At 50.1% G+C, this 15,136-nt stretch overlaps 1 protein-coding gene across 1 annotated transcript; it reads left to right on the top strand.

Moving 5' to 3' along the window:
- The first annotated feature begins 2,079 nt into the window (after positions 1-2,079).
- Positions 2,080-15,136, top strand: LOC133341861 (protein AMBP-like). Its single transcript, XM_061550654.1, has 6 exons — positions 2,080-2,266; positions 7,276-7,418; positions 8,810-8,880; positions 10,794-10,913; positions 13,044-13,145; positions 14,758-15,136. The coding sequence occupies exons 1-6, from the start codon at positions 2,150-2,152 to the stop codon at positions 14,808-14,810; spliced, it is 606 nt and encodes a 201-aa protein (XP_061406638.1). The 5' UTR covers positions 2,080-2,149; the 3' UTR covers positions 14,811-15,136.

Raw genomic sequence — 15,136 nt, 5'->3', positions numbered from 1 at the left:
GAACTTCTGAAGTAGCGCTGTTTATGTTTCTATAGAGGGGTTTGTTCAGGGATACTGACATAAAACACGTATGTCCATGAAGAAGGCGTCGTTCAAGATAATATAATGTACTCTACTACAGGATGGCAATTCACTTGAATACAACTTCTAAAGGTTGTCTGGATTTACAGAAAGCTGATTCTTCCCAGCCTGTCTAAATAAAAAAAACATTGCAAATATTAAATTCTCACCAATATTTTCATGTGAATAAGATGCAGTCGGTCTCAAAACATGAATTAGCCTTCAAGCAAAAGACTGAGAAAGTAGTGATAGTTAAGATGAATGACTGCTCAAGAGTGAGACAAGGCTTCAAGTATGTTGGTGCGTTCTTCATTATTATAAGAGCACACCATTCCCTCCTTTCTACATTTGCATTGCTTAGTTGCACAAGTAGCTTTGCATGGACATTGTGCAAAAGCCAAGACTGTTGTAGGAGCTGGGTTTAAAAAAATAAAAATCAGCACTGGGGTAAGCTCTTAACCATGATCAACTTTGCATCCATTGGCTAACTGGTGATATGAGATTCATGCAACGATATTAATAGTTTACTCTCTACATGCTCTGGGAATGCATCTATTGCAGGTGGCAGCTTTTCACCGATGGAACTTTTCTTCGAGAAAAGCTCAAATCTCCGCATGACTAGTGAGAAGCATTTTCTGTTGGCATATACCAGTGATGTGAGTTGTCGAGCGATGCATGCAGAATAGTGACCCAAGCAGCTTGAGGCCATCCAGTAACGTCACATTTTTCAGCCAGGGTCTTCATCCACTTTGACCTATCCCCACTGAATGCACTTGCGGAGTTACAGACACTCAAAGGCATGGTTTGTGGGTGACACATGGGAATTGTCGCTTCCAAGATCTTGAGCAAAAGTGTGACTTGGGATGTAGCGTTTCTTCTGTGCAACTCCCGTATGGACTGTATGCATGTTGAACTTCTTTCGCGCAGTACGTAGTCAACTGCTAATCAGGGGTGCGGGGGAAGGACAACAAACTAAACGTAAAACACATTCCTGCGGAGGGAGCTGGTGGGAACGTTGGGTTGCTCGGTCAATGGCCAGGGTCAATGGCGGCGTGGTGTATTCCGCAAATATGGCCGACTGAGGGCGGGCACAAGCCGGCGTGAGTAGGTTAAACGTTGAGTTTTATAAGGGCACCACGGGGTGACCAGCCCTTCCCCACCCAGCCCGACCCCTCCCCCCCCACCCAGCCCCACCCTCCCCACCCAGCCCCTCCCCACCCTCCCCACCCAGCCCTTCCCCACCCTCTCCTCCCCAGCCCCTCCCCTCCCCACCCAGCCCCTCCCTCCCCACCCAGCCCCTCCCCTCCCCACCCAGCCCCTCCCTCCCCACCCAGCCCCTCCCTGCACGACGGACGGACACAATAATCCCCTGTGGGCTGGTGTAACCAGGAGGTTCCTACCAGTAAAAGCTGAGTTTGTATCAACCAGGTGGCTGTATTGAAGAAAAACTGGCACCACTTCAGAAGTCCACATTCCACACGAAGGAATGCCCACAAAGGTCATAGAAAAGCTTGGCACCATCATAAATGTCATAGCGTTCATGGATAAACTAAGAAAACGTAAGATGCAGCTGCCGGCGACATTTTCGTGAAATACAATTTAAAAATGGGTCATGGAGTTGAAAATCTAATTTCTTAGTTATTTTCACGATAATTTATGCACGAATTAATAAACATTTAGAATTAATGCGTTCATTTTTAAAATGCTGCAATAAAGACAATTTCCATGTTGTTAAAATGTTGCAAAATATATTTTAAAGCAATACACAAGTCGGTATACACTCTCATTTTGGCTATTTTGTAACAAAAACACAGCAAACTTTCTTTCCAGCACAAATGCCAATGAAGGTAATCATTCCCACTTGAAAAAGTGCTCACTCATCATACATGATCATACACGTTTCAATAAAATACATACAAACACGCAGCGCTTAACACAACATCGTTGTGCAAATAAAGCAGATACCAATCAATAAAGACAAATCAATGGTTTACAGCCACAAATATAAAAGGGCCGCAGGCACGGGTACCCGGACAAATTGCCAAGTTCTCTGCTCAGCTCGTCGACAGGAGAACGGTTCGCAACAAACATGCGGATCGCGTGCCTACTGCTGCTGCTTCTCGGCGCCCTGTGTCAGGGCCACGCGGTGCCCACGGATGGCGAGCAGGACGACGTCCAAGCACAGGAGGACTTTGACGCCTCGCGGGTATTTGTCGCGTGCAACCGCCACACAGCCCTGCCCACCCCTACCGCTCAGCACTGACCACCACTCAGCACTGACCACCCCTACCACTCAGCACTGACCACCCCTACCACTCAGCACTGACCACCCCTACCACTCAGCACTGACCACCCCTACCACTCAGCACTGACCACCCCTACCACTCAGCACTGACCACCCCTACCACTCAGCACTGACCACCCCTACCACTCAACACTGACCACCCCCACCACTCAACACTGACCACCCCCACCACTCAGCACTGACCACCCCTACCACTCAGCACTGACTACCCCTACCACTCAGCACTGACCACCCCTACCACTCAGCACTGACTACCCCTACCACTCAGCACTGACTACCCCTACCACTCAGCACTGACCACCCCTACCACTCAGCACTGACTACCCCCACCACTCAGCACTGACCACCCCTACCACTCAGCACTGACTACCCCTACCACTCAGCACTGACCACCCCCACCACTCAGCACTGATCACCCCCACCACTCAGCACTGACCACCCCCACCACTCAGCACTGACCACCCCCACCACTCAACACTGACCACCCCTACCACTCAGCACTGACCACCCCCACCACTCAACACTGACCACCCCTACCACTCAGCACTGACCACCCCTACCACTCAGCACTCACCACCCCCACCACTCAGCACTGACCACCCCCACCACTCAGCACTGACCACCCCTACCACTCAGCACTGACCACCCCCACCACTCAACACTGACCACCCCCACCACTCAACACTGACCACCCCCACCACTCAACACTGACCACCCCCACCACTCAACACTGACCACCCCTACCACTCAACACTGACCACCCCCACCACTCAACACTGACCACCCCCACCACTCAACACTGACCACCCCCACCACTCAACACTGACCACCCCTACCACTCAGCACTGACCACCCCCACCACTCAGCACTGACCACCCCTACCACTCAGCACTGACCACCCCTACCACTCAACACTGACCACCCCCACCACTCAACACTGACCACCCCTACCACTCAGCACTGACTACCCCTACCACTCAGCACTGACCACCCCCACCACTCAACACTGACCACCCCCACCACTCAACACTGACCAGCCCCACCACTCAACACTGACCACCCCTACCACTCAGCACTGACCACCCTACCACTCAGCACTGACCACCCCTACCACTCAGCACTGACCACCCCACCACTCAGCACTGACCACCCCTACCACTCAGCACTGACCACCCCTACCACTCAGCACTGACTACCCCTACCACTCAGCACTGACCACCCCACCACTCAGCACTGACCACCCCACCACTCAGCACTGACCACCCCACCACTCAGCACTGACCACCCCTACCACTCAACACTGACCACCCCTACCACTCAACACTGACCACCCCCACCACTCAGCACTGACCACCCCCACCACTCAGCACTGACCACCCCTACCACTCAGCACTGACTACCCCTACCACTCAACACTGACTACCCCTACCACTCAGCACTGACCACCCCCACCACTCAGCACTCACCACCCCTACCACTCAGCACTGACCACCCCTACCACTCAGCACTGACCACCCCTACCACTCAACACTGACCACCCCCACCACTCAACACTGACCACCCCCACCACTCAACACTGACCACCCCTACCACTCAGCACTGACTACCCCCACCACTCAACACTGACCACCCCTACCACTCAACACTGACCACCCCCACCACTCAACACTGACCACCCCTACCACTCAACACTGACCACCCCCTCCACTCAGCACTGACTACCCCTACCACTCAACACTGACCACCCCTACCACTCAACACTGACCACCACTCAGCACTGACTACCCCTACCACTCAGCACTGACCACCCCTACCACTCAACACTGACCACCCCTACCACACAGCACTGACCACCCCTACCACTCAGCACTGACCACCCCTACCACTCAGCACTGACCACCCCTACCACTCAGCACTGACCACCCCTACCACTCAACACTGACCACCCCCACCACTCAGCACTCACCACCCCTACCACTCAGCACTGACCACCCCTACCACTCAACACTGACCACCCCTACCACTCAGCACTGACCACCCCTACCACTCAGCACTGACCACCACTCAGCACTGACTACCCCTACCACCCAGCACTGACCACCCCTACCACTCAGCACTGACCACCTCTACCACTCAGCACTGACCACCCCACCACTCAGCACTGACCACCCCCGTCACTCAGTACTGACCACCCCCACCACTCAGTACTGACCACCCCACCACTCAGCACTGACCACCCCCACCACTCAGCACTGACCACCCCCACCACTCAGCACTGACCACCCCCACCACTCAGCACTGACCACCCCTACCACTCAGCACTGACTACCCCTACCACTCAACACTGACTACCCCTACCACTCAGCACTGACCACCCCCACCACTCAGCACTCACCACCCCTACCACTCAGCACTGACCACCCCTACCACTCAACACTGACCACCCCCACCACTCAACACTGACCACCCCCACCACTCAACACTGACCACCCCTACCACTCAGCACTGACTACCCCCACCACTCAACACTGACCACCCCTACCACTCAACACTGACCACCCCCACCACTCAACACTGACCACCCCTACCACTCAACACTGACCACCCCCACCACTCAGCACTGACTACCCCTACCACTCAACACTGACCACCCCTACCACTCAACACTGACCACCACTCAGCACTGACTACCCCTACCACTCAGCACTGACCACCCCTACCACTCAACACTGACCACCCCTACCACACAGCACTGACCACCCCTACCACTCAGCACTGACCACCCCTACCACTCAGCACTGACTACCCCTACCACTCAACACTGACCACCCCCACCACTCAGCACTCACCACCCCTACCACTCAGCACTGACCACCCCTACCACTCAACACTGACCACCCCTACCACTCAGCACTGACCACCCCTACCACTCAGCACTGACCATCACTCAGCACTGACTACCCCTACCACTCAGCACTGACCACCCCTACCACTCAACACTGACCACCCCCCACCACTCAGCACTGACCACCCCTACCACTCAGCACTGACCACCCCTACCACTCAACACTGACCACCCCTACCACTCAGCACTGACCACCCCTACCACTCAGCACTGACCACCACTCAGCACTGACTACCCCTACCACCCAGCACTGACCACCCCTACCACTCAGCACTGACCACCCCCACCACTCAGCACTGACCACCCCTACCACTCAGCACTGACCACCCCACCACTCAGCACTGACCACCCCTGTCACTCAGTACTGACCACCCCTGTCACTCAGTACTGACCACCCCCACCACTCAGTACTGACCACCCCACCACTCAGCACTGACCACCCCCACCACTCAGCACTGACCACCCCTACCACTCAGCACTGACCACCCCTACCACTCAGCACTGACCACCCCCACCACTCAGTACTGACCACCCCACCACTCAGCACTGACCACCCCCACCACTCAGTACTGACCACCGCCACCACTCAGCACTGACCACCCCTACCACTCAGCACTGACCACCCCTACCACTCAGCACTGACCACCCCCACCACTCAGCACTGACCACCCCTACCACTCAGCACTGACCACCCCTACCACTCAGTACTGACCACCCCGACCACTCAGCACTGACCACCCCCACCACTCAGTACTGACCCCCGCCACCACTCAGCACTGACCACCCCTACCACTCAGCACTGACCACCCCTACCACTCAGCACTGACCACCCCCACCACTCAGCACTGACCACCCCTACCACTCAGCACTGACCACCCCTACCACTCAGTACTGACCACCCCACCACTCAGTACTGACCACCCCCACCACTCAGTACTGACCACCCCACCACTCAGCACTGACCACCCCCACCACTCAGCACTGACCACCCCTGTCACTCAGTACTGACCACCCCTACCACTCAACACTGACCACCCCCACCACTCAGTACTGACCACCCCACCACTCAGCACTGACCACCCCCACCACTCAGCACTGACCACCCCTACCACTCAGTACTGACCACCCCTACCACTCAGCACTGACCACCCCCACCACTCAGCACTGACCACCCTGTCACTCAGTACTGACCACCCCTACCACTCAGCACTGACCACCCCCACCACTCAGCACTGACCACCCCTGTCACTCAGCACTGACCACCCCTACCACTCAACACTGACCACCCCCACCACTCAGCACTGACCACCCCTACCAGCCTACTAAGAGGACACATTTGTAATGGGTTCCGGAGACACTTCCTCGGAACTCGCCCTCACAAGGACGTAGAGCCGGGAGTCCCAGAGTCCCACCACTGGCCCTCACAGCGTCCCGGCCCTTACAAGGACAAGCGGGACGAGGGGGCTCAGGGTCCTAAGCTGGCTGGCTGGCGGGTCTTGGGTCTTGAGCTGCGACTGGACTCGATCGGCCAGGGAGCTGCCCTTTTATGCCTCGTCCCCAACGAGGGGTGGGGTTGTGTGCGCCCCCAGATATCCCACAGAGCACACACAGCCCCCCCGTTGGTGGCGCCAAGGGGCTTAAGTGTCTGGGGTGCCTGGGATCCTCGCGCCTGGCGCCGAGGGCTTATCTGCCTAGGATCCCAGAGCCCCCAGCAGCCTCTCCCCTCTTATGGCACTACACATTGGACAGGGCCCATGCCAATTACGCTATGCCACCGGTATTGCAATTCTCTCTTCCTTGCTCCAAAATCTCACTCCTAGCTTCTTCCGGCATTCGCCGATGCAGTCCTACCACGTTTAAAACAAAAACAAGGTTCCCTATTTGCTATATTATTCTGCGTCGCCTTCATCATAATCGATCTGTGCTCACCGAAATGCCGGCGCGATGCCCTTTTGTTTAAAATATCTTGTTCAAACCCGTCGCTCTCACCCCGGCTGAACGGCAGTTCCTGGGCACGTGGTACGTGACCGCCTTGGCCAGCAACTGCAACTACGTGGCCAAGTACACCAAGCTCAGCAGGAGCTTTAAGATGGAGCTGGAGGCCAGCGAGGAGGAAAACAAGTTCACCGTCACGTCCACCAAGTCCAAGTAAACGACAACTTCCTGCATGGGTCCCGAGGTCCTGTCGCTGGCGCAGTCACGGTGGCGAGATGTTAAATACCTCGCCTGGTATGCAGGAGGTCGTGGGATTGATCCCGACCCTAACGATGCCTGCTGTATATTTGGAGTTTGCATGTTCTCCCCGTGGTCGTGTGGATTTTTCTCCGAGTCCTCCGGGTATTCTCTCCACGTTTAGAAACATGACTTTATAGAATATTTGGCTGCTATAGATTTCTACGTGAAAAGCCGCTTTGTTATCCTTTGTGGCTATCATTTGTGGCCAGGTCGATTCGGAAAAAAGCTATATGGCTCAGTGGGCATTACCTGGTGAAATAAAACTAGTTTATAGATTCATCAGATGGCAAGATATTTGTTGTTCACACCACTTTCCTAGAGTATTGCTAAGATGTGTTGATTTTGGTGGTTCATTATTGCAGTGTTCTTGGGCATGTTCTCTCCTTTGACTGCCACTCGGTCACTGGCTCTACCATAGGCCATCGACCCTTCTCGCGATGTGCTCTGCCCAAGCCCCACTTTTCTTAACAATATGTTGAACGTCTTTTGCACCGTACGTAGCCAATCCTGCTAATCGGAGGTGCGATATCAATACGACATCTCTAACTTGCCTATGTTCTCCAACCCACATGTTTCTCATTCTGCCACCGAGTGGCATTCCAGGTATGCAGGTCTCCCCTGGTTTTGTGCACATTTCGTCTTTTATTCGATTGTGTTTGTTCATTTCCATGTTTCTGATCCGTATGGCACAGCAGGTAATTCACACTGATTATACACGCTCTCCTCGGAGTTGAGTTTCAGTAAGTTCAGTTTTCCAAAAGCGCTAAAACCTATGGTTACCGTGGGAATCTAGCGATGGCATTGGCTCACGTGTAGGTGTTAAAGATGCATTGTGACCCCACAAGGCTGTGAGACATGGCAATGGCTGAGGGAGGTCTTCATCCAAGTGGACAAAATCATGGCCGATAGTGGATAATAGTTATTATTGCAGTAGCAGCAAGGACTACATGCTTAGCCTTGATACTCATGATAATCCACCGCTGGATAAAGGCCTATCCCAACCCGGCACCACCTCTCAAGATCTTGCGGTGCAATGATCCATCCAGCACTTGCCCTTGAATCGATTTCATTGTTCCATCATCCTCCCGGACTCTTGGTTTCATTCCCACTTTGTCACTCTGCTTTAATTCTGGACCATAACCTTCAGAGCTACGTGTACTTCCCAAGACCACTTTTTGTAATATGGATGTCATTAACCCGCATATGCTTTCTGTCTCTCAATGTCATTCTAAGCAGGACCACACTGTTTGAATGTCTGAGTGATCATGACTGAATGTATTTTATGATGCTCTGTGATTCTACAGAAATGGTGAATGCTACCAGCACGTTTCCACCTACGAGCTGATTGAAAATGGGAAATTCTTCACCATTACAAGTACAGTAATTCATTACCTATTGTACGCAATAACCATCAGTGAAACAGACAATATATATACACACACAAAGACCTATACACATGTGTGTGTATAGATGTATAAATATGTACACGCATGTAACAATACTTGAGAATACAAATACACTTATAGATGCAGGTACATATCCACAGACACTGTTGATACACGTAGAAACATATTGACACATTCCCTAAAGTAGAAACACAATACATATGTTAAGGCCAAACCAAACACACGTACATGCACAGGTATACACGTACATGTTTACATTACCGGACTCATATTTCATTGTTTCTGTATTTTCTTTAAGTTCAATCAATTAATGCACATCGATGTTACATACGTGTACATACAAATGCATTGTACGTCGTGGACACGTTTATTAAATCCTCCCCACATCTGTCCACCCCAGCAGCATAAACGGGTTCACCACAGTTTCGTTTATCAGCTGGTACGCCAACCTCATCCGAGATATCTTCTCAGCGTGGAAGAGGAGGCCAAAATACGATGTGGAGGGGCTCTCTAGTGCCCCCCCCCCCCCATAGACATGACCATCCTGGTCATGTCTATAGACATGACCAGGATGGTCATGTCTATGCGCCGCTTCTCGGTGGCAGCCCCAACAGTCTGGAACGATATCCCTCTGCACATTCGCAGCATCACCTCAATCGCCTCCTTCAAGAGAGACTTAACAACTCACCTCTACAACCGTGCTTTCGAGCGACTCCGAGCTTGGCTCCGCGCCTCTGAGTTGCGGCCACTACGTCTGCAAATTTGCGCGCGTTACGAATTGAACTATTATTATTATTATTTTAGTTGACGTCCTTCCACCAGCAGGTGGTGTGAGCAAGCAATTTCTGGGCTGCTCCATTAACCTTTTAACATAAATGTTTAATCCGTAAGAAAGACGGTCACTGCATCGCGCACTTTCAGGTGGGCTTCTGTGGCTGTCTGGAACGCTCTTCTATCCGATATTTGGAAGCCACTGGAACTATGCACTTCTAAATTTAGCTTGTAAACTCATTTATTTAAAGCTGTTTTTTTGTGTTTGTGGCAAACATCTATCTCCTGCTGATAAGCACAATCATAACGTCACAGCTCTCTCAGCTGTCAGAATTCAACAAAAGTGCAAATCCAAATTCCACATAAATTGGTGCCGATCACAAAACTATCACATGTTAATTAATGATAATTACACAGCAGTTTGAACTGCATGGTTGAGATTTTGGTAACATATTCGTTTTGGAGTGAGGGCTCTTCAACAGCACATGACAGAAGCATCTGAAACAATTGTACCCCCGGAAACTGGGGTAAAATACCTGGGTGTCCGTCAAATCTAGACACGATTTTGTGTCATCAACAAATACATTGATGTTTAGAAGGATGAAATCCATCAACTCATGCGAGCGTATCTATAGTTCAATTTTCAGTGAACTAGCTCAAACTATCGCAAACCTGTCAACCCCTTATCAGTGCCTATCTTATTACAGACCAATTCAGACCTTACTGGCCACCCCGTGCCCTTCTAAATATCAACGTTCATCCTACAAAATCTAATCACAAGGGAGAAACACAAAGACATTTTTTTGCCCGCATTGAAACGGCTGCACGCCGTATGGACCTACAAACTCAATTTCCCTGTACAAGAATACGGGGTAAACTGTATGGGTTGACAGATATGCTGCGTGCCATTATAACTGTTCATAATGGACGACACCTCTACGGACAACCCTGCAGAAGGATACGATTCCAGTATTTCTGTAGGTACAACGCGATCGCATAGAGAGACTCCACTCTGTGTAGAGCTCGACACACTGTTGTGTTCGCTGTAATAACGAATGCATAAGAAGGGTCACACGTGATCGCCTCGTTTCTCGTCCGTGTGTGCGTCCAGAATGGAGACACTCGAGGCACATGACCCTGACGGTCATACGCACCGACTACGAGAAGTACGCAATACTCTACTACGGCAAAGTTAAGGAGGGCAAAATCATACGGACCATGCGCATGCTGGGTAAGACTTGGTTGTGTTGCGGTGAAAGTGCTCTTTGGGTTCTATGGCCGGCAAGAGAAGCAGAAGAAGAATAAGAAAGAAATGGCAGCTGATCGGTGTGGTTCTAGACATACAGTACCCTGGCGTCTACAAACTAAGTTGCCTCTGTGGTAGCAGTTACATTGGAGAAACCAAACGACATGTCTCGGACCGCATCCGTGAACATAAAGCAGACTTGAAACACGGTAGGACAAACACCTCAGCCGTGGCAGATCACTGTTACAATTCAGTGGGCTCACATGATATTGACTTCTAATCGCATATCTGCATTTCCCATAAATATGCTAAATTCCTCTTGATATGCAAATTATTTTGTCAAGGCGCTCTCCCCCCCCTCCAACCCAGCTTAAATAGACGCTCCAAGCCTGGGGTGTGTCATTCAGACTCTGTCTTCTCGACAGACCTGTTCTTCACCTGAGGACGGCTGCTTGCGTTGTGGCCGAAACGTCGTGAGAATTATTTTATTATGTTTTATTTTTATTATTTTATTATTTCCATTCTACGTGACTTTACCGAAAGAACCAAGAAGATGATCAGTGTTTTTCACCGACGATGTGCGACGGATGAGTCCGGCGAGGCGGAAGGGGGAATGGAGAGCGTGACGATGAGATCTGGGGAGGGCAGAGAGATACCAGGGTATAGTGAGATGTGGGAGAGTGAGGTGAGAAGTCGTGTGGCAGGATAATTACACACAGTGACTTCTCATACGTCAGTATTGTGATTGTGGCATAGAAGTGCCGGGCTCTCAATAAAAACAAATGGGCCGTAGTGGTGGCACAGTGGTCCACACACCGAATCATGAACCCGGCAAACGGTGTTCGATTCCCAGCCGCAGCTAGCATAAGTGTCGGCTGATATCATAACTGGTCCTGGAATTCCCTGCTTCACCAACTCACACTAACCATGATCAGCGATGATTGTCAGGGTTCCGTGGGTACGCAGTTTTCTTTCATGGAGGACGCCTACGCGTGAGCAGATCAACGCGAGGACACTTTTGCGCATTAGTTTCCACACCATGCGTAATCAGCATGGGACTTGGATCCAATAGCAAAGGAGACCGAGGCAATCGGAGGATCCCAGTGGCTCATCCGCCCGAAAGTGGGCCAACGAGATCACGGCTCATCCATCGCACTAACCAGTAGTGGGGGGCGGGGGGGAGGAGTATAGTAAAACGACCCACATGACCTATATGGTGTGGGGAGCGCCTTATCCAACAGTGGATTTGACAAACGGTTGCAAATTGTAATTTATGTTTAAGCCACCTTTCAACCCCACTCTTCTCAAACCTCATTGATTGATGCATCTTAATCTATGCAATTCATTTGTTTTGTGGAAAGTAAACGAATGTATGGATTGATACGTGAAATAATACCCGATGGAGTGATGATGCATGTTGATCGACAGGGCATTCGTTGCATGAGAATAAGAGAAAAAATTAACCCGTAAAAACAAAGTTTTTCACTATAAATCCTTAATATGCGTGGCGGCTAGAGTCCTCTCGTCCTTTGGCTTGAGATGGCTGCCACCTATGGGTCAGATGATTGCCTGCCACCATTAAGCAATTGGTAATTAAATACAATTTTTTTTTCCTAAAAAGTGTAAAATTTTAGAAAAAAAATTTAACGAACATTAATTGTCTGGCACAACGAGTCTGTGTGCAAAATGTCAGCTCGATTGGATCACGGGAAATGGGTTAAAAAACGACCGAAAGATTTGCACGGTCATAAGTGTGCAAGCAAGCAAGTGAACTTAATGTAAAGGATTTAAAAAGTGCTTTGCAACCAAACATTACACAGGTCATCTCGGTGCTTAACATTAGTCAGGCCATGATTTTGTCATGTGGCTCAATCTGCAGAGTCGACACGGAATTTGAACCGTGAATCCTGTGTGTTTTTTAGTTGTACTGCATATTTGCTCATCAGCACGACATCTGTGCGTCCGCTCCACGTGCTGCGAGCGAGCACGTGCATCGAAGCCGTCAGCCATCGTGCCAAGCAACACGCAGCGCAACGCGAACACCCCATTGGCTTTCACGTTCGAGCTACGCCGCACAACCATGATGGCGGTAAATCTTGCATCGTTCTTCCACAGCCAGATCACCGGACGTCAGCGAGGATCTCATGAACGAATTCCGCAGTTTGAGCCTGGAGATGGGACTCGCAGAGGAGAACGTCTTCCCACTGCCTTACACCGGTACGCGCTCCAGCACTGTTTAGTTTGGCCTTAACATATGTATTGTGTTTCTACTTTAGGGAATGTGTCAATATGTTTCTACGTGTATCAACAGTGTCTGTGGATATGTACCTGCATCTATAAATGTATTTGTATTCTCAAGTATCGTTACATGCGTGTACATATTTATACATCTATACACACACATGTGTATAAGTCTTTGTGTGTGTGTAAATATTGTCTGTTTCACTGATGGTTATTACGTATAATCGGTAATGAATCACTGTACTTGTAATGGTGAAGAATTTCCTATTTTCAATCAGCTCGTAGGTGGAAACGTGCTGGTAGCATGCACCATTTCTGTAGAATCACAGAGCATCACTCTACGGCCATCCGTCATGACAATGCTTTTAAGATAATCGTGAAAATTAAGCACCTGGTGGTATGCAATCACGGAGAGCTGCACTGTGTGGGGCTGTGAGGAATGGAGTTGAAGAAATGCTGTCCTGAAGCAATAAGGATTAAAAAAATAAGAATACTAGAGACTGATAAGGATTCATTTGAAATCTCCCATTTAATTCTTACATTTCGCCTCTCCTCCTTCAACTTCGCTGGCTTCCCGTTGACTGTCGCTGTTTCGTCAAATACCTTACACGAAGCCTTGACATCTCTCGATGGCCTTGACCAACCTTATCTTGCCTCTCTCATCTCCTTGCATGTCCCCCCTCTCATCCTCTTCATTCCCAATCTTGTCTGTTTCCGTGTACCTCCTCCTCCCTGGGCCCAGTCCCCTTCTCGATCCTTCTCCCTCTTTGCACCCCTCCACTGGAATAAACTTCCCGTCTTCATTAAGCAGTCCCCCCTCCTTAACCACCTTCTGTTCCTCTCTCAAAGCCTCAACCTCTTCCCCATTGCCAGTTCCCTTTCGCTTCTCTCCTCTCGCCCCTCCACTCCGTCCCGTCTCATCCCCACGTGCCCTCTGTTATGGTCACTTATTCCTCAGCCCTCCACTCCGCCCCGTTCCATCCCTCCCCTGCCCTTTCGCGACCCCCACGTGCCCTCTGTTATGGTCACTTATTCCTCAGCCCTCGCACGCCTCTGCCATGTAAATTACCAGATTTTGGATATAGCTTTTTAAACTATGTAAAGTGCCTCGAGCTTAGGCGCTCTATAAATATAAATTATATTTGACGACAATAATTTACTATGGAAAGTAGTGAGGGTTATGATTGCAGTAGTGAAATTTGGTAAATCATATGTATTTGATTCAGTTTCGCAGAAATGCAATGAATTGTCACAATTCAGGAACGCAATTGGATTCAAGAATAGTTAATTTTCATAATTTTTCTGTCTCACCTGCATTGTCCGTTGGGTTTGCCTCAAGCATATGGCTCTATTTGCCTTATTATGCTAAATTCAACATCAGCATATGGTTTGCACAAAATGAATTGTTCAAATTATTTTCACGCGCCTGATTCAATACACAGCGTGCGTGTACAAATCGATATTAAGCATCAAAGTAATGCTCTCTCGCTGCCTTGTAATTACAGCATTGCTTTTTCTGCCGACATTCGTCTGCGGAAAGACAATGGATGAACCAAATAATGCGATTGCTGTGATTTGTCATTTTCAGACGAGTGCATCGCTGGAGAACAGGGTTTGATTCTGGTGCCACGCACTCTGTAGGAGTAAACAACCTCCAATGTCTACCCGCGTAGAACAAGACAGATCCTCATTAAAAAGACGTGAACATCGCTTAAGCCGCACATATAGACGCAAATGACATCAAGCATGTAAGATATGTTGACACAGGGCAGATTATTATTTCCCATAGCAGTGCTTGGACCATCGCTGTCAGTTGGCACGTGTTGGCTGTCGGTATTTCCAGATGGAATACCTCCACGATCATATTCTGCCGCATTTATTTTAGAACTGTAACATATCTCAAAAGAAGTGTGAATAAATGACTGCCACAATGAAATTACGAAAATAAAGCTGATTTGTGCACTGCA

This window comes from Lethenteron reissneri, chromosome 12 (assembly GCF_015708825.2).
Source record: "Lethenteron reissneri isolate LAM-NWPU_2019-01 chromosome 12, ASM1570882v1, whole genome shotgun sequence".
NCBI classification, from domain to species: Eukaryota; Metazoa; Chordata; class Hyperoartia; order Petromyzontiformes; family Petromyzontidae; genus Lethenteron; species Lethenteron reissneri.
The sequence above is the reverse complement of the archived record's forward strand: the minus strand, read 5'-3'. Positions and strand labels throughout refer to the sequence as shown.